Genomic DNA, 23466 nt, shown 5'->3' with positions numbered 1-23466 from the left:
TTTACCCTTCTCCCTATGCTGCGTGTCCCGTGTCACTGTCGTCTGTCCTGTGCCGCGTGTGTATACAGAAACAGATACTCCCAAAGTCTCCAAGGGAACTGTTTTGTATTTTGCACTTTTGCGCTCATTAAGGTGAGTGTTGGTGCCAAAAATGGAACATTTTCCATTTCAGTCACCTGATAGCAGCAGCAAGCATTCCTGGATCAAGATCAGCACAGAATGATGACAGTTTACTCCTCTTCCTTCAAGTGTTGCTCAATTTGACTCATCTATTAGTGCAAATTTAAAAAAAAATTTAATAAAAAAACCTGTGTTGTTTTATTAAAATTGCAACTTGATCATTTTTTTTTAAGCAGACAACTTTGAATTATCAATAGCCTGCATGAGCTTCCTCTACTGCACCTCAAAATGTGCTTCAGCCCCAACCTCAAAGGCAACCCCTATTGCACCAGTCTCAATGCGACGGGCATTCGTAATAAGGTGGATGAATTGACTGCGCAGATAGCTGTTAACGGATATGATGTAATTGGGATTACGGAGACATGGCTCCAAGGTAACCAAAGCTGGGAACTCAACATCCAGGGGTATTCAATATTCTGGAAGGGCAGACAGGAAGGAAAAGGAGGTGGGGTAGCGTTACTGGTTAAAGAGGAGATTAACGCAATAGTAAGGAAGAGCATTAGCGTGGATGATGTGGAATCTATATGGGTAGAGCTGCGAAACACCAAAGGGCAGAAAACATTAGTGGGATTGTGTACAGTAGTAGGGAGGTTGGGGATGGCATCAAACAGAAAATTAGGGACACGTGCAATAAGGGTACAGCAGTTATCATGGGTGACTTTAATCTACATATAGATTGGGCTAACCAAACCAGTAGCAATACTATGGAGGAGGATTTCCTGGAGTGTATAAGGGATGGTTTTCTAGACCAATATGTCGAGGATCCAACTGGAGAGCAGGCCATCCTAGACTGGGTCTTGTGTAATAAGAGAGGATTAATTAGCAATCTGGTCGTGCGGGGCCCCTTGGGGAAGAGTGACCATAATATGGTAGAATTCTTCATTAAGATGGAGAATGACACAGTTAATTCAGAGACTAGGGTCCTGAACTTAAAGAAAGGAAACTTCGACGGTATGAGACATGAATTGGCTAGGATAGACTGGAGAATGATACTTAAAGGGTTGACGGTGGATAGGCAATGGCAAACATATAAATATCACATGCATGAACTACAACAATTATACATTCCTGTGTGGCGTAAGAATAAAAAAAGGAAGGTGGCTCAACCGTGGCTAACAAGGGAAATTAGGTAAAGTGTTAAAACCAAGGAAGAGGCATATAAATTGGCCAGAAAAAGCAGCAAACCTGAGGACTGGGAGAAATTTAGAATTCAGCAAAGGAGGACTAAGGGTTTAATTAGGAGGGAGAAAATAGAGTTTGAGAGTAAGCTTGCAGGGAACATAAAAACTGACTGCAGAAACTTCTATAGATATGTGAAGAGAAAAAGATTAGTGAAGACAAATGTAGGTCCCTTGCAGTCAGAATCAGGTGAATTCATAATATGGAACAAGGAAATGGCAGACCAATTGAACAAATACTTTGGTTTTGTCTTCACTAAGGAAGACACGAATAACCTCCCGAAAATACTAGGGAACCGAGGGTCTAGCGAGAAGGGGGAACTGAGGGAAATCCTTATTAGTCAGGAAATGGTGTTAGGGAAATTGAAGGGACTGAAGGCTGATAAATCCCCAGGGCCTGATAGTCTGCATCCCAGAGTACTTAAGGAAGTGGCCCTAGAAATAGTGGATGCATTGGTAGTCATTTTCCAAACATAGTATCGACTCTGGTTCAGTTCCTATGGATTGGAGGGTAGCTAATGTAACTCCACTTTTTAAAAAAGAAGGGAGAGAAAACAGGGAATTATAGACCAGTTAGTCTGACATCGGTAGTGGGAAAATGTTGGAAACAATTATTAAAGATGTAATAGCAGCGCATTTGGAAAGCAGTCTCAGGATTGGTCCAAGTCAGCATGGATTTATGAAAGGGAAATTATGCTTGACAAATCTTCTAGAGCTTTTTGAGTGGATAAGAGTGAACCAGTGGATGTGGTATATTTGGACTTTCAAAAGGCTTTTGACAAGGTCCCACACAAGAGATTAGTGTTCAAAATTAAAGCACATGGTATTGGGGGTAATGTATTGATGTGAATAGAGAACTGGTTGGCAGATAGGAAGCAAAGAGTGGGAATAAACGGGTCCTTTTCAGAATGGCAGGCAGTGACTAGTGGGGTGCCGCAGGGCTCAGTGCTGGGACCCCAGCTATTTACAATATACATTAATGATTTAGAGGAAGGAATTGAATGTAATATCTCCAAGTTTGCAGATGATACTAAGCTGGGTGGCAGTGCGAGCTGCGAGGAGGTTGCTAGGAGGCTGCAGGGGGACTTGGACTGGTTAGGTGAATGGGCAAATGCATGGCAGATGCAGTATAATGCGGATAAATGTGAGGTTATCCACTTTGGCTGCAAAAACAGGAAGGCAGAATATTATCTGAATGGTGACAGATTAGGAAAAGGGAGGTCATGAAGGTAGGCATGCAGGTACAGCAGGCAGTAAAGGCGGCAAATGGCATGCTGGCCTTCATAGCAAGGGGAGTTGAGTATAGGAGCAGGGAGGTCTTACTACAGTTGTACAGGGCCTTGGTGAGACCACACCTTGAATATTGTGTGCAGTTTTGGTCTCCTAATCTGAGGAAGGACATTCTTGCTATTGAGGGAGTGCAGCGAAGCTTCACCAGACTGATTCCCGGGATGGCAGGACTGACATATGAAGAAAGACTGGATTGCTAGGTTTATATTCACTGGAATTTAGCTGAATAAGAGGGGATCTCATAGAAACATATAAAATTCTGACGGGATTGGACAGATTAGATGCAGGAAGAAGGTTCCCGCTGTTGGGGAAGTCCAGAACCAGGGGTCACAGTCTAAGGATAAGGGGTAAGCCATTTAGGACCGAGATGAGGAGAAACTTCTTCACTCAGAGAGTTGTGAACCTGTGGAATTCTCTACCACAGAAAGTTGTTGAGGCCAGTTCGTTACATATATTCAAAAGAGAGTTAGATGTGGCCCTTTCAGCTAAAGGGATCAAGGGGTATGGAGAGAAAGCAGGAATGGGGTACTGAAGTTGCATGATCAGCCATATTGAATAGTGGTGCAAGCTCGAAGGGCCGAATGACCTGCTCCTGCACCTATTTTCTATGTTTCTATGTGACATTTAACATTTAACATTTCCACATAGCCCATCCTGTGGGTTCCTTAAGTGAGATTACCAATTTAGTTTCACTTGCTGGCACATTATTGCTGCAGGCCCATATCTGAATAAAGTGGGTTGGGACAGCACAAACGCAGCCCACAGTGGAGCTGGACAGCAAGCAAACCAAAAACCCAGATTCCAGGCAAGCGTCTAACTCTATCCCCTAAATAAAACATTATTATGGACTCAATTTTCCCCAGTGGTTTGCGCCGTTTTTTTTTGGAGCAGGCTGCTCTTTTTGGCCTAAGTTGAAAAACCCCAGTTTCCCCAATCAATTTGCACCAGCGTAACTCAGTTAGTTACAATTTTTTTAAGTCTGTATTTTTTTCAGCCAAAGGGGGCGTAACCAGCCACCCGCGCCAATTCTGGCCATTTAGGGAAGTTTGGCCAGCTGAGAGTTACTCCAATTCTGTTTAGGCCGGCGTATGTGACCTCTCTAGAAAAACCTTCCGGAGAGGTAACGGAATCGGCGCAGCAGATGCCCGGACACACTGAAAGAATTGAAAAACACATAGCAGCAACTTACCTCCAACCCCGCCCGAAGGCTGTCCGGTCCCATTCTCGGGATGGCAGGACTGACATATGACATCTGGATCAACTAGGCTTATATTCACTGGAATTTAGAAGAATGAAAGGGGATCTCATTGAAACATATAAAGTTCTGACGGGACTGGACAGGTTAGATGCGGATAGAATGTTCCCGATGTTGGGGAAGTCTAGAACCAGGGGTCACAGTCTAAGGATAAGGGGTAAGCCATTTAGGACCGAGATGAGGAGAAACTTCTTCACTCAGAGAATTGTGAAGCTGTGGAATTCTCTACCACAGAAAGTTGTTGAGGCCAGTTCACTGGATATATTCAAAAGGGAGTTAGATGTGGCCCTTACGGCTAAAGGGATCAAGGGGTATGGAGAGAAAGCAGGAATGGGGTACTAAAGTTGCAAAAATGATCAGCCATGATCATATTGAATGGTGGTGTGGGCTCAAAGGGCTGAATGGCCTACTCCTACACCTATTTTCTATGTTTCTATGTCCACAATTCAGAGAGAAAGAGAGAGAGAGAGAGAGAGAGAGAGGAGAGAGAGCATGGGGACCGGACGGAGACTGGCAAGCCTTTCAGGCAGGGTTGGAGGTAAGCTGGTGCTCTGTGTTTTTCAATTCTTTTAATGTGTTGGGAGCTGGCTGCATGCTTCACTTTTGCAGCCTCAGCTCGCATTGTGTCCCTGGTTACCATGGCAGCCTGATCTTTTTGGTGCAGATCAAGGCTCCACCCCCAAAACTAAATGTCGGGTTAGGCCACGCCAAAATGAAGAAATCCAACGGGGAAACTTAGAACATTTTTTTTTGGCGTACTTAGGTCCCAAAAATCTAGCGTAACTCTTCAAGTACGCCAAAAAAATGCTTTGGGGAAAATTGAGCCCTAAGGAAGTGCCGTGTCCTAGCACACGTGACCCCTCATTACACAACCGCAGTAAGCGAGTCCAGGGAATGATTACATTATCAAGATGCTCATGTTGGTTTTAATGGAAGTGTCGACATGTGACTCCTGCCAAGGTTGAATCACCGATCGGAAACAGTGTATATAGTTCATCGAGATCTCCCCACTGGGCTCTGACTGCTAGGGCCATTTTGTGTTTAAAAAAAGGTTAAAATGTAGAATGCTATCCTCAAACATCGGCAACTTAAAAGCTGGTCTAACGTGCCAACAAGGGTTCTTTTTAAACCTCAATTTTAAACTTGACAGTGTTGCCTTTGCAGCAGTCAGTGTGAACCTGATCCTGGAGTGTTGTGAAAGTGTTACTTCACACCCAACACTGACACCAGTCTGGCTCCAGCTACGTTGCCCAAGATTTGTCACTTCCAAGCCAAGAAACTTTGGTCTCTGGATCTCTCTCTCCCCTTTCTGTTTGTGGTACATCTCTGTGGCGTGAGCTTGCTTTCTCATTTCCATCAAGGCGGGGGATGTTACTGCTGGAGAAAGGAACGCTTCCCTTCGCCTCAGTATCAGCACCAAGTATTCCCAGGTCAAGTGTAGGTCTGTTTGATGCAGATTTAAGATCACGCTAACCTATCCCAATAACGTGCTCAGAACAGCTCCCCCTACCATCTCTTTATATTTCCTCCAATATCAAGCTTAGGACCACCTCAGTGCTGATTGTGACATCATCATAGGCAGTCCCTCGAAGCGAGGATGACTTGCTTCCACGTCAAAAAGGGATGAGTTCACAGGTGTTTCAATGAAGGACCTAATATTCCAGATCCCGAACTACATCCTGAAGGGTGGAAGATGCCTGTGCGTGGATTTTTTTAACGTGTGGTGGCTGTTGCACACCAGCCACCACACGGGCTTGACAGAGCTAGGTCTTGGTCCAGTGGCAAGGGTTAACCAGGATGACTGGAGACCTGCTCTGCTGCATGGACCTAGTGCGCACACATATCGCAGTGTGGGCTGGCCCGTGCTGCCCCTTGGCCCTCGCCTCTTCTGGCCCCGAACTCACGCCTCTCCTGGGCCCCGGTCACTTCCCTCTACGAACCCTTGCCACTCCTTCACTCCGACCTCGCCGCTCCTGCTGTATCTGCCCACGCTCCAATCACCTGCCTGGACCTTGATGACATCACTCTTCGCTGCCGTCGCCCTCCTGCACCAGCTCGCACTGCTCCCTGGAGTAGTACACCGCCACGCCGTTCCCGAGGCCGCTCGCCGCTCCTTTTATGGCCCCGATCTGCCGCTGGTGTTCTCACGCAGGTTGGGACCTCCACGCTGCTCATGTAGGCCTGTGACCATTAGCTGTTGGATTAAGACTGGATACGCACATTCCACACATTTACAAATCAGCAGAGGGGAATTGCACCTCATCACTCTTGGCTGGATTTAAACTCGTGTCCCAGAGGTGGAAGGGTGACAGTCTAACCCACTGTGCCACCAAGCGCCCCCCCCCCCCCCCAAACGCCCATTTCTTCTCATTTTAGTCTATTCTGAATCCTCTTCAAGTACTTTGCTCTGTTCCAGTTCTTTCATCTCTCTGCTGTTGCCACCTCAGGAACCACACAACTGCATCACTGTTTTGACTAGGACTTGAGACAAACATAGAGTAACATAGAGTAACATAGAAAATAGGTTCAGGAGTAGGCCATTCGGCTCTTCGAGCCTGCACCGCCATTCAATAAGATCATGGCTGATCATTGCCTCAGTACCTCTTTCCTGCTTTCTCTCCATACCCCTGGATCCCTTTAGCCATAAGGGCCATATCTAACTCCCTCTTGAATATATCCAATGAACTGGCATCAACAACTCTCTGCGGCAGGGAATTCCATAGGTTAACAACTCTCTTGAGTGAAGAAGTTTCTCCTCATCTTACCCCTTATCCTAAGACTATGTCCCCTGGTTTTGGACTTCCCCAACATCGGGAACATTCTTCCCGCATCTAACCTGTCCAGTCCCGTCAGAATCTTATACGTTTCTAAGAGATCCCCTCTCATTCTTCTAAACTCCAGTGAATGAAGGCCGAGTTGATCCAGTCTCTCCTCATATGACAGTCCAGCCATTACTGAAATCAGTCTGGTGAACCTTCGCTGCACTCGCTCAATAGCAAGAACATTCTTATATTGTACCCCAATATAAGTAGAAAATGGTTCTGTATATTCTAAAAAGTAATTTTCAGCCATTTAAAATCGGATTATTCAGTCTTATCCTCTGTAATTGGAGCCGACAGCATTTATGGTATCAACAATATGTTATCAAGTGCCTGAACGGGTGCATTTCAAAAGTGAATTTATTTAAACAGCAATTTTATATCATGCAGTCCTATCACTGGAACAGATTAGAAACATAGAAATCTACAGGACAGACGGAGGCCATTTCGGTCTGTTGTGTCCCTGCCGGCCGACCAAGAGCCACACGGCCCTCGGTCAGCAGCCCTGAAGGTTACATATAAACCTATGAACAATGAGTAAATGCGGTGTCTTTGTATGAATAGAGGTCAATTATATATATATATATATGATATAATTTACACACCTGTATATACCTATTCAGACACCATGAAAGACAAAGCAGTCCACTTGACCTGTGCTCATTTATCACTTTAAACGTCCACACCTTCCGCCACCTTAAACACCCACTCCCACCCCACACACAGGTGGCAATAACATTGCTGTCTCCCCAGAGATAGCAACCTTAACCCATGACTAAACATATCACAGCAGCAATAGCACCATCCAGTGTGCACAGACCACAAAATAGTATACACGTGTCTGTTTGTCAAATTGAGAAGCTGGTGAAGGGCAAGGCTCACCATTAAGGGTGCCAGCAAGGTTGGAAAAAATAGAGTAGCAGAAAAAACAACTTAAATCAAGAAGTGGTGATTGGTTGAAACAAAGTTTGGATTTTAAGATCCTGTGGATTGTAGGATAAAGGGAAGGACTTCCACAGATTTGAGGTCTGGGAAAGAAGGAGCTAGTTAGAGTAAAATGTCCTTTATTGAATCATTATTTTCCTCAACTATTGCTCTTGTCCACTAGAATCAATGCTACATGCTTGTCTAATCTCTGCCTTAATACAATCGAGCACTTCACAGCTGCTACCAGGAGGCCGAGACACAACTCCCAGTCTTAAATCCTTTCCTATTTCTTAATTCTACCCATAAAGTCTCCACTGCCTTCTTACCTCTCGTTTATCCTCTCTTATCAATGAAGTGATTTCATCCTTAATCACCGAAACTATTCCTCCCCCTCCGCCATTTCCCCTATCTTTACTGTAGATCTTATAACCGGGTATATTTAGTTCCCAGTCCTGACCATCTTACAGCCGTGTCTCAGTAATGGCCACCATGTCATATCCTCCAATTTGAATTTATGCCTGCAGTTCATTCAATGTATTCCTTATACTCTGCGTTTGTATAAAGAACGTTTATTTGGGCCACACGCCCTAGCCTGTTCTTTGACTCTAATGTTTTTCTCACTTCTTTCTTATTTTTCTCACCTGGTTTAATCACTTTACATCTTTTAGTTTTCCGTCGACATGTAGTGCCTAAAGCACAATTTCTGACTGTTACTCTACTCTCTTCCCTTGCGTTTGGTTTTGAACTAATGCTCTTAAGTCCACTAGAATCCACCCCCACTGAATCGACTAAGATTCTCACCCTAGCTTTCAAATTCCTCCATGGCCTTGTCTGATCCTTCTTCAATGATCTCCTCCAGCCATGCATTCCTGCCGAAATTCCTCGCTCCTCCTCACCATCGGTAGTGTCCTCATTCCCTGGTCACTCCATTCCACTGCTGGCATCACTCCTTCAGCTGTTCTGCTCCTGCCCTCTGGAATTCCCCTTCTAAACCTTCCCACCTCTTGCTCTGCTTTCAAAACCCTTCCCTATGACTGTGTTTTCAGCTTGGCTCCCTCTTGCTCAATCCCGACTTTTCTCTTTTCACCCTGTAAAGCACTCCGACACCTCACGATACACAAGGAGTGCTATAGGTTGTTGGTTGAAGCACTTCACATCACGTTACATTATAACCACTGCCCGGGCAGGAGCTGCCTTTTGTTTTTAAAGGGAAATAAATAAACTGGATTAAAAATGTTCATCATGAGTGGACGACAGAGCCACTCAGTCAAGCTGTAACTTGACCCAGTATTGAGCAGTTCAGAGTGAAGGAGTGGATTGGCACATCGACCCCAGAGCTAAAAGGGACAGAGTTCAAAACCAGCCCAGACCGATGAGATGAAAAGTCTCCGCTCTGTGCTGCCTGTAAGGATCCTGTTTGAAATATAGTTGTTCATTAGGGCACGTTTTGTGGGACAGAGTAGAGGGAGCTTTCCTCGCGTCTAACATGTACTCTACCTGTATATTTAGGGGTACCTGACATTTTGGAAGGATAGGCAGAAAGGAAAAGGAGGTGGGGTAGCTCTGTTAATAAAGGATGAGATCAGTGCAGTAGTGAGAAATGATCTTGGCTCGGAAGATCAAGATGTAGAATCAGTTTGGGTTGAGATAAGAAATAGAAGGGAAAGAAGTCACTGGTGGGAGTAGTCTATAGGCCCCCTAACAGTAGCTGCACTGTAGGACAGAGTATAATTCAAGAAATAATGGGGGCTTGTAAGAGAGGTACTGCAATAATCGTGGGCGACTTTAATCTTCATATAGATTGGACAAATCAAATTGGCAAAAGTAGCCTTGAGGACAAGCTCATAGAGTGTATTCGTTCTTACTTTCTTCGAAAAACCAGGGAACGCTATTTTAGATCTGGTAATATGTAATGAGACAGGATTAATTAATGATCTCATAGTAAAGGATCCTCCAAAAAGTTTGGGGGGTGAGAAATGTGGGTCTGAAACTAGTGTCTTGAATCTAAATAAAGGCAATTACAAACATATGAAGAGAGAGTTGGTTAAAGTGGATTGGAAAAATAGATTAAAAGGTAGATAAGCAGTGGCAGACATTTAAGGAGATATTTCATAACTCTCAACAAATATATATTCCATCGAGAAAAAAAGACTCTACGAGAAGGATGAACCATCCGTGCCTAACTAAGGATGGGATAAAAAATTTTAAAAGGCATACAATGTTGCAAAGATTAGTAGTAGGCCAGAATATAGGGAACATTTTAGAAACCAGCAAATGATGGCTAAAAAAATAACATAGATTATGAGTAGACTAGCAAGAAATATAAAAAACAGAGAGCAAGTGCTTCTACAAGTATATAAAAATGAAGAGAGTGGCTAAAGTAAACATGGTCCCTTAGAGGATGAGACTGGGGAATTAATAATGGAAAACAGGGAAATGGCAGAAACTTTGAACAAATATTTTGTATCTGTCTTCACAGTAGAAGACACTAAAAGCATCCCAATAATAGTAGAAAATCAGGGAGCAAAAGGGAGGGAGAAAATTAAAACAATCATTATCACTAGAGAACAAGTACTAGGCAAACATAGAAACATAGAAAATAGGTGCAGGAGTAGGCCATTCGGCCCTTCGAGCCTGCACCACCATTCAATAAGATCATGGCTGATCATTCACCTCAGTGTCCCATTCCTGCTTTCTCTCCATACCCCTTGATCCCTTTAGCCGTAAGGGCCACATCTAACTCCCTCTTTGAGGACAGAGATGAGGAAGAATTTCTTCGCTCAGAGGGTCATAAATCTTTGGAATTCTCTGCCTCAAAGAGCTGGGGAGGCTGGTTCATTGAATATATTTAAGGTGGAGATAGGCAGATTGTTGAATGATAAGGGAGTCAAGGATTATGGGGAATAGGCAGGAAAGTGGAGCTGAGTCCACGATCAGATCAGCCATGATCTTATTGAATGGTGGAGCAGGCTCGAGGGACCATATGTGCTACACCTGCACCTATTTCTTAGGTTCTTACCTGACCTGGTAATCCTTGATCAGGGTAATTGTAGACAATTATGGAGGCAAATTGCTGTGATGTCTAAAAACCATAGGATAGTAATAGTAGGGGATTTTAACTATCCAAATATTGATTGGGACAAATTTAGTGTGAAGGGTATAGCAGGTGTGGAATTCTTGAAATGCATTCAAGAGAACTTTTTTTTAGTCAGTATGTAGCAAGCTCAACACGAGAGGATTTAGTTTTGGGGAATGAAGCTGGGCAGGTTGAAGGGGTATTAGTGGGGGAGCATTTGGGTACCAGTGACCATAATTCAGTCAGATTCAAGTTGGTTATGGATAAGGACAAGAATAGGCCTGGATTAAAAGTTCCGAATTGGGGAAAAGCTAATTTTGCTAAGTTAAGGAGTGATTTGGCCATAGTGGATTTGTGGGTAAATCGATGTTGGAACAGTGGGAGGCATTCAAGGAGGAGATCCGGAAGGCTCAGGCCAAATATGTACCCTTAAAGAAAAAGGTTGGAAAAAATAATTCTAGAGCCCCCTGGATATCTAGAGACTTACAGGGGAGGATTAAGAAAAAAAAGGAGGAATATAGAAAAATAAGAGGTAAAATTAAAAAGGATATTAGGAATGTTAAGAGAGAGCACGAGAAATTCTTGGCCAGTAAAATTAAGGAAAACCCTAAGATGTTCTATAAATATATTAAGAGTCAGAGGGTAACTAAAGAAAGGGTAGGGCCTATTAGAGATCATGAAGATAATCTTTGTGTGGAGGCGAAAGATGTTGGTAGGGTTCTTAACGAATACTTTGCATCTGTTTTCACAAAGGAAAGGGGCAATGCAGATACTGCTATCGAGGAGGTGTGTGATATTCTGGGTGAAATAAATATAGTGAGAGAGGAAGTATTAAGGGGTTTAGCAGCTTTGAAAGTAGATAAGTCCCTAGGCCCAGATGAAATGCATCCCAGGTTGTTGAGCGAAGTAAAAGAGAAAATAGCAGAGGCCTTGACCATCATTTTCCAGTCCTCTTTGGATATGGGCATGGTGTCGGAGAATTGGAGGACTGCTAATGTAGTGCCCTTGTTTAAGAAGGGAAAAAGGGATAGGTCGAGTAATTACAGGCGTGTCAGCCTAACCTCAGTGGTGGGAAAATTATTGGAAAAAATCCTGAAAGACAGGATAAATCTGCATTTGGATAGGCAAGGATTAATTAGGGACAGTTAGCACGGATTTGTCAAGGGAAGATCATGTCTGACTAACCTGATTGAATTTTTTGAGGAGGTAACCAAGAGGGTCGATGAGGGTAGTGCGTACAATGTAGTATATATGGACTTTAGCAAGGCTTTTGATAAGATTCCACATGGTAGATTGGTCATGAAGGTTAAAGCCCATGGGATACAGGGCAAAGTAGCAAGTTGGATCCAAAATTGGCTTAGAGGTAGGAATCAAAGGGTAATGATTGATGAATGTTTTTGTGACTGGAACAGGACTTCAGGGTTATGCAGGGCTCAGTATTGGGTCCCTTGCTTTTTGTGGTATATATCAATGATTTAGATTTGAATATAGGGAGTATGATTAAGAAGTTTGCAGACGACACTAAAATTGGCTGTGTGGATGATAATGAAGAGGAAAGTCATGGGCTGCAGGAGGATATCAATCTACTGGTCAGGTGGGCAGAGTAGTGGCAAATGGAATTTAATTCAGAAAAATGTGAGGTGATGCATTTTGGGAGGGCTAATAAGGAAAGGGTATACACATTAAGCAGTAGGCCACTTAATAGTGTAGATGAACAAAAGGGACCTTGGAGTGCTTGTCCACAGATCCCTGAAAGTCGCATGCCAGGTGGATAAGGTGGTTAAGAAGGCATGCGGAATGCTTGCCTTTACTGGCCAAGGCATAGAATATAAGAGCAGGTAGGTTCTGCTTAAATTGTATAATACTTTGGTTAGGCCACAGCTGGAGTATTGCATGAAGTTCTGGTCGCCGTATTATAGGAAGGATGTGATTGCATGAGAGAGGGTGCAGAGAAGATTTACTAGGATGCTGCCTGGAATTGAGAACCTTAGTTATGAGGACAGATTGGATAGGCTGGGTTTGTTCTCATTGGAAAAGAGGAGGTTGAGAGGAGACCTCATTGAGGTGAACAAAATATTGAGGGGCCTGGACATAGTGGATAGTAAGGGCCTATTTCCATTACTGGAGGGAGCTATTAAGAGGGGGCATAGTTTTGAGGTGGCTGGTGGAAGGTTTAGAGGGTTATGGGGATCTTGAATGCGCTGCCTGGAAGAATGGTGGATGCAGAAACCCTCACCACTTTTAAGAGATGGTTGGATGGGCACTTAAAGTGCAGTAACCTGTAGGATTATGGACCTAGAGCTGGTAATTGGGATTAAACTGGATGATCTTTTGATGGACGGCGCAGATATAATGGTAAGTACTGCAGGGAATAGAATATGGCCAGGGTGATCTCCTGGACTAGTTTCGATCGCCTGGATGGGTTGGAGATGAATTTTCTCTAGATTTGTTCTCCCTATATTGGCCGGGGTTTTTAATCTGGTTTTTACCTCTCCCAGGAGATCACATGGCTCCGGTTGGGGTGAGTGTAGAATGTTTTAGTATAACGGGTGTCGCAGTTGTGTGAGGCGGACTGGTTGGGCTGGGTGCTCTTTGCCTTTCCGTCATTGTTCATAGGTTTGTATGTAATCTTCAGGGCTGCTGACCAAGGGCCGTGCGTTTCTTTGTCAGCCAGCGTAGACACGATGGGCTGAAATGGCCTCCTTCTGTGCTGTAAATTTCTATGTTTCTAATTTAACTCTGCATCGAAAAGTAGCTGATCTGGGAGGGGATAGTGTAACGGGAGTTTTACTTTGAACCTAACCACAGGCTTGACATCAAAAATGGAAGTATTGTCCAATCCTAGCACTGCATTATTGACTTCAATGTGCACAAAACAAATGCCCTGAAGATGAATAAGACGACAATGACTGGGATGTTGGCTCCCATCCACTCTCGCACAGACTGTAAATCCCAACACAAAGGGAGCTTGAATTCCTTTTGGTGAAGTAGCAGCCAGAGTGTAGAATTACCCATTTCATTCAGCACGGATAATGAGATACCAGCCCTGCAGAGTGCATTAGTGCAACCTTTAGATCACAGGTACCAGGAGCCTCGATTCTTGCTTGATCCTTATTTATAGGCTGCTCTATACTGCCGAGCCTCTTATTGTGGTATCAATGTCCCACCTGGAACTAGGCTTCCTGCCCTTGTTCCCAGAATCTAAAAACACCTCAGTACAGTGCACCCAGATTCCACAAAATGTGTAACGGTCGCACTCTGCTCTACTCGGAACTCCGACACGGCAAGCGAGCCAAAGGTGGGGGCAGAGGAAACGTTTCAAGGACACCCTCAAAGCCTCCCTGATCAAGTGCAACATCTCCACCAACACCCGGGAGTCCCTGGCCAAAGACCACCCTAAGTGGAGGAAGTACATCCGGGAGGACGCTGAGCACCTCGAGTCTCATCACCGAGAGCATGCAGAAACCAAGCGCAGGCAGCGGAAAGAGCGTGCGGCAAACCTGTCCCACCCACCCCTTCCCTCAACGACTATCTGTCCCACCTGTGACAGGGACTGTAATTCCCGTATTGGACTGTTCAGTCACCTAAGAACTCACTTTTAGGGTGGAAGCAAGTCTTCCTTGATTTTGAGGCATTGCCTATGATGATGATGATGGTCAAATGCTGCTGATCCTAACACGACATTTGAATGTGGTTTTAAGCCCAGCATTGTGTTGGCCTGCGTTGATGTGCCTGTGTACTGTGAGCAGAGATATCTGTGTACCCACTATTCTGTGTCCAACAGGCTCCCATGCATGTGTGTGACATCGAGAAAAATGCAGTAGGTACCTCAAGTAGGACCTGTGATCAAATCATGTATCCAGTTTACTGGACAAGGCTGAGGGGTGGCCGGGGAGATGGCAGGAAAGGCCAGAGGCACCGGAGAAAGGAGAGAGAAAATGTCTGCCCACAATATTTCTCCAAACTCTGTGACAAATAGTAAGCCTTCAAACAAATGACCAATTCAAAATAAGTGTCGAAATATTCCAAATAAAAGACACATGAATATTAAATATAATCTAAATCTAATTCATTCTTTGTTGAATGGCATTGCGATTGGAACACGGAATAAGGTATAGCCTGTGCTGACATGGTTTCACTTTGAGGAACTGGCAGGTTTTGCGGAATTCCCGATCAAGGTTACTTGGAGTTCAATCAGGATAAGTAGGAAAAATCTGGTATAAGTAGGAAAAATGGGACTGGTATAGATATTTCACAATTGCCACTACAGAGTCACAGGAAAATTATTGCAACAACTTTGGTCAGAATAACCGATGTCATCCAATGAAACAGCTCACCTTTTTCTGCCGGTCCTGGCTGGGCTCCCCCGGAGATAACTCGCCAATCAGGAGAGGCTTCATAAATTTACGGACAAAGATAAGGTCTGGGTGGAAAGCTCGGAAAGCATCCTGCAAAAAAAAACACACAAGCGATGATACAAATGAGGTTACTGAGCAAGGAGAGTGGAAATCTTTTGAAGTGGTAAATTTACTAAGCCAAGGATGTTAATGTTGAAGATCAGAACAATTTATCAGTCCACATTACAACAGTGACTACACTCCAAAAGTACTTCATTGGCGCTAAAGCACTTTCAGATGTCTGGTGATCGTGAAAGGCGCTATATAAATGCAACTCTTTTTTTTCCCATTGTCAGCGTCATTATTAACCACTGCCAGGTGCGGTACAGCACAGGTTAGATGCAGTGTAAAGCTTCCTCTGCCCAACGTTACAGCAGCTACAATTCTGCAGAGCACAACAGCATAGCACTTCCAAGTCTCAGTGATGGTATTCCGAAAATGCCAAACTTGTGCCAGCTAGTGCCAAAATAAAGGGCAGTTTTGAGCACCAGAAACTGCGTTGAAATCGTCCACACTCATTTCACACATAATCCACATACAGGAGATGAAGCTATAGTGCCACCCGAACCACTGTTACTTAAATTATCTTTACAATCGCCCTCGGCCATTAGATGGCCCATTTCCCAGCAAAGCAAGTTTCCATCTATGGGGATTCCCAAAGCTATTTTTAATGCCTTAATGAACTTTCAGTTATCATGTGCCTGTCTGTACGATGGAAGTCTCTCTCTGTCTTTTGTCTTCACTCACTCAAAAATCTCTTCTTTGGCTATGCCTTGGGTCATTTCCCCAAACTTTTCTCCCAACTCCTGCTCAGCGTCCGTTGTTCCCCAGGCTTGACTGCCAGGAAGTATCTGGGAGGTTTAAAACATTTTATATAAAAGTGCAAGCTGCTATTGTGATGCCCAGGGTCAGTTCTCAGGCTGTAACACCATTCTTTCCCTTTCTTCTAACACTTCAAATTCTTTACCAGCCATTTTTGCAGAGATACTGCAGGTGTAGCAAGTAGCAAAGAAAGTGGTCTAAATATCTAGGACAGTGGAACTGCTCTAACTGGGTCAGCAGCGGCGGTTAAAAGTGGCTGACTTAATCTGATGGTTCATTTTGAGGGATTTCAGTCTAGCATTCCCTATGATCTGATCTGAGATGAACATACAATTCCCAGTTCTGTTAATTTATCATACAGTGGAGCCATCATCGTCATCATAGGCGGTCCCTCGAAACGAGGATGACTTGCTTCCACGCCAAAAAAGGATAGGTTCACAGGTGTTTCAATGAAGGACCTAATATTCCAGATCCCGAACTACATCCTGAAGGGTGGAAGATGCCTGTGCGTGGATATTTTTAACGTGTGGTGGCCGTTGCACATCAGCCACCACACGGGCTTGACAGAGCGAGGTCTTGGTCCAGTGGCAAGGGTTAACCAAGACGACTGGAGACCAGCTCTGCTGCACGGACCTAGTGCGCACACATATCGCGGTGTGGGCTGGCCCGTGCTGCCCCTGGGTCCTCGCCTCTTCTGGTCCCCGAACTCACGCCTCTCCTGGGCCCCGATCACATCCCTCTACATTCTCTCGCCGCTCCTTCGCCTCGACCTCGCTGCTCCTGCTGTACCTGCCCACGCTCCAATCACCGACCTGGACCTTGATGAGGTCACTCTTCGCTGCCGTCTCCCTCCTGCTCCAGCTCATGCTGTACCTTGCCGTGGTACACCGCCACACTGCCCATGGCCGCTGCTCACCACTCCTTTTATGGCCCCGACCTGTCGCTGGTGTTCCCTCTCAGGTCCGGGCCCCCATTTCTCTCTCTAAAGGCTCTACATGTTCTACAATGGAGCAGTAGCTGATCGGAACCGGTACACTCCTCCAGCAGTTACAACGGCAATAATCCTGAGGTAATATCGAACTAAGAATGGTACCTTACTGTAAATAAAAGGCAACCTAAAGCAGGCATTGAGTTGGTGAGGCTAGGAAATAGAGGGGGGTGGTGCTGTGTCACAATCTTTCAGTGTAGTATACATCATCATCATAGGCAGCACCTCGGAATCGAGGAAGACTTGCTTCCACTCTAAAAATGAGTCCTTAGGTGACTGAACAGTCCAATATGGGAATTACAGTCCCTGTCACAGGTGGGACAGATAGTCGTTGAGGGAAAGGGTGGGTGGGACAGGTTTGCCGCACGGTCTTTTCGCTGCCTGCGCTTGATTTCTGCATGCTCTCGGCGATGAGACTCGAGGTGCTCAGCGCCCTCCCGGATGCACTTCCTCCACTTAGGGCGGTCTTTGGCCAGGGACTCTCAGGTGTCAGTGGGCATGTTGCACTTTATCAGGGAGGCTTTGATACAGCATGTAAACAGCAACTGACTCCAGAGGGTTGACAGGTGGGGGTTTGTAAAATGCCGACCTCGCACATTGGGCAAGGAACAAGTTCTACTGTGGTTCAGTTTACCAATTACCATCAAAAGGGAAATTGATGTTACATTGAATAGAATTACATGGAATTTTGCGGCACAGAAACAGGCCATTCAGCCCAACACGAGCCTCCTCCTACCTTACTATCACCTTGTGTAAAACTTGCTCAGAGTTAACAACAGCCCCTGTATTAACAGCACCCATTAACGCACTAATGCACCATTTCTCAGCCCATCTACTGCCTGTGTGATGGCATTCAAATAAAGCTGACAGGTCACTAAATAGATTGAGATTCCCAATTTCACTTCAGCGAATGAGCATCAGGGAGGGGTGACCTTATCCCGCAGTCTAACCCCCTGCACTGATCCTTCATCCGCTTTCTGTGGACATTAGCATCCTCGACATTAGCGTCCTCGACCAGGCCAACATCCCCAGCACTGAAGCACTGACCACACTCGACCAGCTCCGCTGGGCAGGCCACATTGTCCACATGCCAGACACGAGACTCCGAAAGCAAGCCCTCTACTTGGAACTCCTTCACGGCAAACGAGCCAAAGGTAGGCACAGGAAACGTTACAAGGACACCCTCAAAGCCTCCCTGATAAAGTGCAACATCCCCACTGACACCTGGGAGTCCCTGGCCAAAGACCGCCCTAAGTGGAGGAAGTGCATCCGGGAGGGCGCTGAGCACCTCGAGTCTCATTGCCGAGAGCATGCAGAAACCAAGCGCAGGCAGCGGAAGGAGCGTGTGGCAAACCTGTCCCACCCACCCCTTACCCTCAACGACTATCTGTCCCACCTGTGACAGAGACTGTGGTTCCCGTATTGGACTGTTCAGCCACCTAAGGACTCATTTTGAGAGTGGAAGCAAGTCTCCCTCGATTCCGAGGGACTGCCTATGATAACTGATCCTTCCTCCACTTTCTATGGACTGGATTTTAACTCCGGTCCCAGAGACAAGCGACGTGTTGTTGATGCACTGCATGGCCCAGTCTGCCAGAGAGGGAACTTCATCCTGTGTGGGGCTACATCCAGTCTCAGTTTCTACAGGCAATATTATCGAGCTACACAACCCAACGTCCCAGAACACACAGACCTTCTTCCCCTCCTGGGCTGAATGACGGACCCACGGGAAATATTAATCTATTTTTCTCCTTCAAATATTGCTGTGTATTTCCAGCATTGTCCATGGCCAGGAATTTCCCTGGAGATTCTGCCCTTACCCCCGCTGTAACTTTGCCAGCACTGCGACACAAACCACCTTTACACGCCTCAAAGTTGCGGCAACAGAGCGGGAGCCGTGTCGAGGAAATGCCGGCCCCTCTTTCTCATTTCAGATTTCCAGCATTCGGGGTTTTTCTTGGGAATCGGTCCAAAAGCTAAATAAAGTGCAGCCCCAGCTCGATAAAAGTTCCAACTCCTCTACATTGGTTTGTTCGAGATACACCATCATACCAGGACATCGCAAATATGACAATTGCTCGGGTCTATTAACTGTACACAGCATAGCAATATGATACCATACTGTGAGATCCTGAGTAATGTGTTTCATTGTCACCACACAGATGGCTGGTGTGAGAACTAATCCCCCTGATGCAGCGGGGAGCTGTTCTCCTTAACTTCACATTGAGTTCTGCTACACCTGAAACTTTAACTCATCTGTTCTCTCCACAAATGCCGACTGATCCGAGTGTTTTCAGCACTTTCTGTTTTTGTTTCAGACTAACTAACTCCTTGCCCCCTCAGTCTTCCTTGTCCCCTGTGATTCAGGGGCTTTTATATTCACCCGTCTTCAGGTGCCTGGCCTACTCTCATCTGTCTAACCTTTGTGGTATCCTCTACCATGGGCCTTTATTCTTCAATAAACAACCGTGACGGGAAGAGAGAGGAACTGACGGAAATTTAACATCAGTTTCCCCTCCCTCATGAACCTGGAATGCTCCGTCTGAATAGCAGTCTCCCACCAGCGAATCACATGGTCCTGGCAGCATCCTTTATTCCCAGGTCAGATACAATCAGCCTCTTGTTGCTGTAACCCAGTGACCTACACCCAGCAGCCAAGTGGCTGGAATGTACATCTTGCAATGTGGCACCTGAATTTTAAAATTCTCTATTTGTCCCCCTCACTCCCCACGGTGAATTCGGCAGTTCCACTCTTCACGCTTGCATCACTTTGCTCTTTCCTTCCAGAATAATTTTTATGGGATATTTAAAATATTTCTCATCCATTCGCTCCCAAGTTTTATGCTCTGCATTTTGTAAATAGAGGCACCAGGCCAGTGTCTGCTGTACCAGCACAGTCTCCTTCACGGCAAACGAGCCAAAGGTGGGCAGAGGAAACGTTACAGGGACACCCTCAAAGCCTCCCTGATAAAGTGCAACATCCCCACTGACACCTGGGAGTCTGTGGCCAAAGACCGCCCTAAGTGGAGGAAGTGCATCCAGGAGGGCACTGAGCACCTCGAGTCTCGTCCCGAGAGCATGCAGGAATCAAGCGCAGGCAGCGGAAAGAGCGTGCGGCAAACCAGTCCCACCCACCCTTTCCCTCAACGACTATCTGTCCCACCTGTGACAGGGATTGTGGCTCTCATATTGGACTGTTCAGCCACCTAAGGACTCATGTTAAGAGTGGAAGCAAGCCTTCCTCGATTCCGAGGTGATGATGATGATGATGAGCACAGACCATGTGCCTGATGTACCAGCACGGACTCCAGGCCAGTGCCTGGTTTGGATGCACTCAGCATGTGGGATAATTACCAGACTCTCCAACTCAATGATCATAGTTCAGGCTGATCATTGCCTCACAAGACAAACACACACGGACTTCCAGTCGGGATCACTGAGTAATGATTAGAAGCAGGAATCATGATTGATTTCCCCTCTGAGGCCAATTGCAGATTCCCTGACACTGCTGTGACTGAGATCAGCTAACTCAGTACGAACAAATCCGAGACCTTCCTCGTCTGTCCGACTTGACTGCTCTCTGCAGCTGATCCAATGGGGAAAGCCTGGATTTACCTCAGAATACCAGCTGCTCTCCTGTGACATGGTCAGAGGATTTTATGCTTTAGAAAACAGGAGTATTAACATGTAAACACATAGTATTCGATTGCTAAGCTCATAACACCTAACTGTTATAAATAGGGGCATCCCATTAAATTACAGACTCATTCTTCTTAAGAACATCCCCAGGTGAAGGGGTATTGTTTCTGTAGAGATAGATCGGTGATTGCAAATCCCTGGCTCCTCATCCCGTCTTCCCCAACCAAAAGTATAATCAGTAAAACTAGCAAAAATGATTATTTTTCTTGTTTACTTGAGATTGTTTTGCATCTGTAACAAAATGCGATACTTTGAATTTTCCCAAATAAAAAACCTTTTTTATATATATATATATTATATATGCACACACACGCACACACACTAGCAGATTTCCAGTGATGTTGCTCACAGTAAGTTGGAGGAGATGGTGTTTTAGAACAAAGAAGAATTACACCATGTGTCCCACAATGTATTATTCTGCTGATAAAATACAGGTGCATTTAACCTGCTTTGATCTTTTAAAACCACAAGGTCTAGCTGTTGTAAAATGCACAGCAAGAGGCTATTTCCAGTTATACACATCCAAAGATCATTAAAGATGAAAGCTTGCCATTTTTGTATACCCTGATTAGAAGATATGATTTTTTTTAATTAACAAGACTCGAGAACAAAGTATGATGGCTGAAGTGCTGTGGCTCATCTCAAAACTTTTATACTGGCAGATCTCTCATGGCATCCTCATGGTTTTTTTTATAAAGGACAAGAGCATTATACCATATAATGTGCAGTGTCCGAGGCCCAACCATCTTCAGCTGTTTCACCAATGACCTTCCCTCCATCATAAGGTCAGAAGTGGGGATGTTCACTGATGATTGTGCAGTGTTCGGTTCCATTCATAATACCTCAGATAATGAAGCAGTCTATGCCACATAAAGTCTGTGACTGCAAGAGCGGGTCAGAGGCTGGGTATTCTGTGCTGAGTGTCTCACCTCCTGACTCCCCAAAGCCTTTTCACCATCTACAACGAACAAGCCAGGAGTCTGATGGAATACATTCCACTTGCCTGGATGAGTGCAGCTCCAACAAGGTTGATACCATCCAGGACAAAGCAGCCTGCTTGATCTGCAGTTCATCCACCTTAAACATTCACTCCCTCCACCACCGGCGCACCGGGGCTGCAGTGTGTACCATCTACAAGAGGCACTGCAGCAACTCGCCAAGGCTTCTTCAACAAGGACAAGGGCAGCAGGCGAATGTGAACACCACTACCTCCAAGTCACACACCATCCTGACTTGGAAATATATCGCCGTTCCTTCATCGTCGCTGGGTCAAAATCCTGGAACTCCCTCCCTAACAGCACTGTGGGAGCACCTTCACCACACGGGCTGCAGCGGTTGAAGGCGGCGGCTCACCTTCTCAAGGGCAATTAGCGATGGGCAATTGTTGTGTATCTGTAAAGCATGCACTCCCATGTTCCACCACCAGGGATCCCAGCATCCCTTGGGAGCACTGTATATAAGCCGGCCCCGAAGGCCTGTGTCTCACTCTGGAGTGTCTTATTAAAGACTGAGGCCACTGTTACTTTAACCTCCCTGTGTGCAGCCACGTGTGTTAGGAACACAATAACTGGCGACGAGAATACGAATCCAAAGATGCAGCAAACTGTGGCCATCCTGGAGAAGTTCTCGGAGGGTGAGGACTGGGAAGCCTATGTTGAACAGCTAGACCAGTACTTTGTAGCCAACGAGCTGGACGGAGAAGGAAGCGCTGCAAAAAGGAGAGCGGTCCTCCTCACAGTCTGCGGGACACCGACCTACAGCCTCATGAAGAATCTTCTGGCTCCAGTGAAACCCACAGATAAGTCATATGAGAAGCTGTATACACTGGTTCGGGAGCATCTTAACCCGAGAGAGAGCATGCTGATGGCGAGGTATCGGTTCTACACGTGCCAGCGATCTGAAGGTCAGGAAGTGGCGAGCTATGTCGGCGACCTAAGACGACTTGCAGGACAATGTGAGTTTGATGGCTACCTGGAGCAAATGCTCAGAGACTTTTTTGTACTGGGCATTGGCCACGAGACCATGTTACGAAAACCTTTGACTGTAGAGACACCGACCCTCAGTAAGGCCATTGCGATAGCACAGGCGTTTATGTCCACCAGTGATAACACCAAACAAATCTCTCAGCAACAAGTGCTAGCAATGTTCATAAATTAACTGCAACTGTGTTTGCAAGCAGAAATGTACAAGGCAGAACCCACGAATCTGCAACTGCCGGCAGGCCTCAGGTGACCCAGATGATTCAGAGTCCCCAACAAAGGATGAATGCAAGGCAATTCACACCTTGTTGGCGTTGTGGAGGCTTCCATTCAGCCTATTCATGCCGCTCCAAAGGGTATGTTTGCAAGAGCTGTGGAACAATTGGGCACCTCCAACGAGCTTGCAAACGAGCTGCAAGCTCTGCAAAACCTGCTAACCACCACGTGGCAGAGGAAGATCGGTCCATTGTGGATCAAAGCAATTTCGAGCCTCAGAGAGAGGAGGCAGATGCTGAAGTACACGGAGTGCACACATTTGCGACGAAATGTCCATCTATAATGCTAAACGTAAAATTGAATGGCTTACCCATAGCCATGGAACTGGACACTGGTGTTAGCCAATCCATCATGAATAAAAAGATGTTTGAGAGACTGGTGCAACGAGGCATTCAGACCAGCCCTGAGCCCCATCCACACGAAACTGAGAACGTACACCAAAGAGCTTATCACTGTCCTGGGCAGCGCCATGGTCAAGGTCATCTACGAGGTCACGGTGCACGAACTGCCACTCTGGATTGTCCCGGGCGATGGCCCGACATTGCTTGAAAGGAGCTGGCTGGGCAAAATCCGCTGGAAC

General features: G+C 45.7%; 1 protein-coding gene across 2 annotated transcripts in view; it reads right to left on the bottom strand.

Moving 5' to 3' along the window:
• LOC139280222 (acyl-CoA 6-desaturase-like) overlaps positions 1 to 23466 on the bottom strand; it is a 109440-nt gene that overhangs the window by 54802 nt on the left and 31172 nt on the right. The window contains exon 2 of one of the 2 annotated variants that reach the window (XM_070899835.1): positions 15063 to 15173. In XM_070899835.1, coding sequence (XP_070755936.1) covers positions 15063 to 15173 — 111 coding nt within the window. Of the gene's footprint in view, positions 1 to 3837; positions 3890 to 15062; positions 15174 to 23466 lie in introns of those variants that run through there. The other variant, XM_070899836.1, reaches the window with a different exon arrangement.

The sequence above is a fragment of the Pristiophorus japonicus genome, chromosome 14 (assembly GCF_044704955.1).
Source record: "Pristiophorus japonicus isolate sPriJap1 chromosome 14, sPriJap1.hap1, whole genome shotgun sequence".
In the NCBI taxonomy this organism is placed as follows: domain Eukaryota; kingdom Metazoa; phylum Chordata; class Chondrichthyes; family Pristiophoridae; genus Pristiophorus; species Pristiophorus japonicus.
The sequence above is the reverse complement of the archived record's forward strand: the minus strand, read 5'-3'. Positions and strand labels throughout refer to the sequence as shown.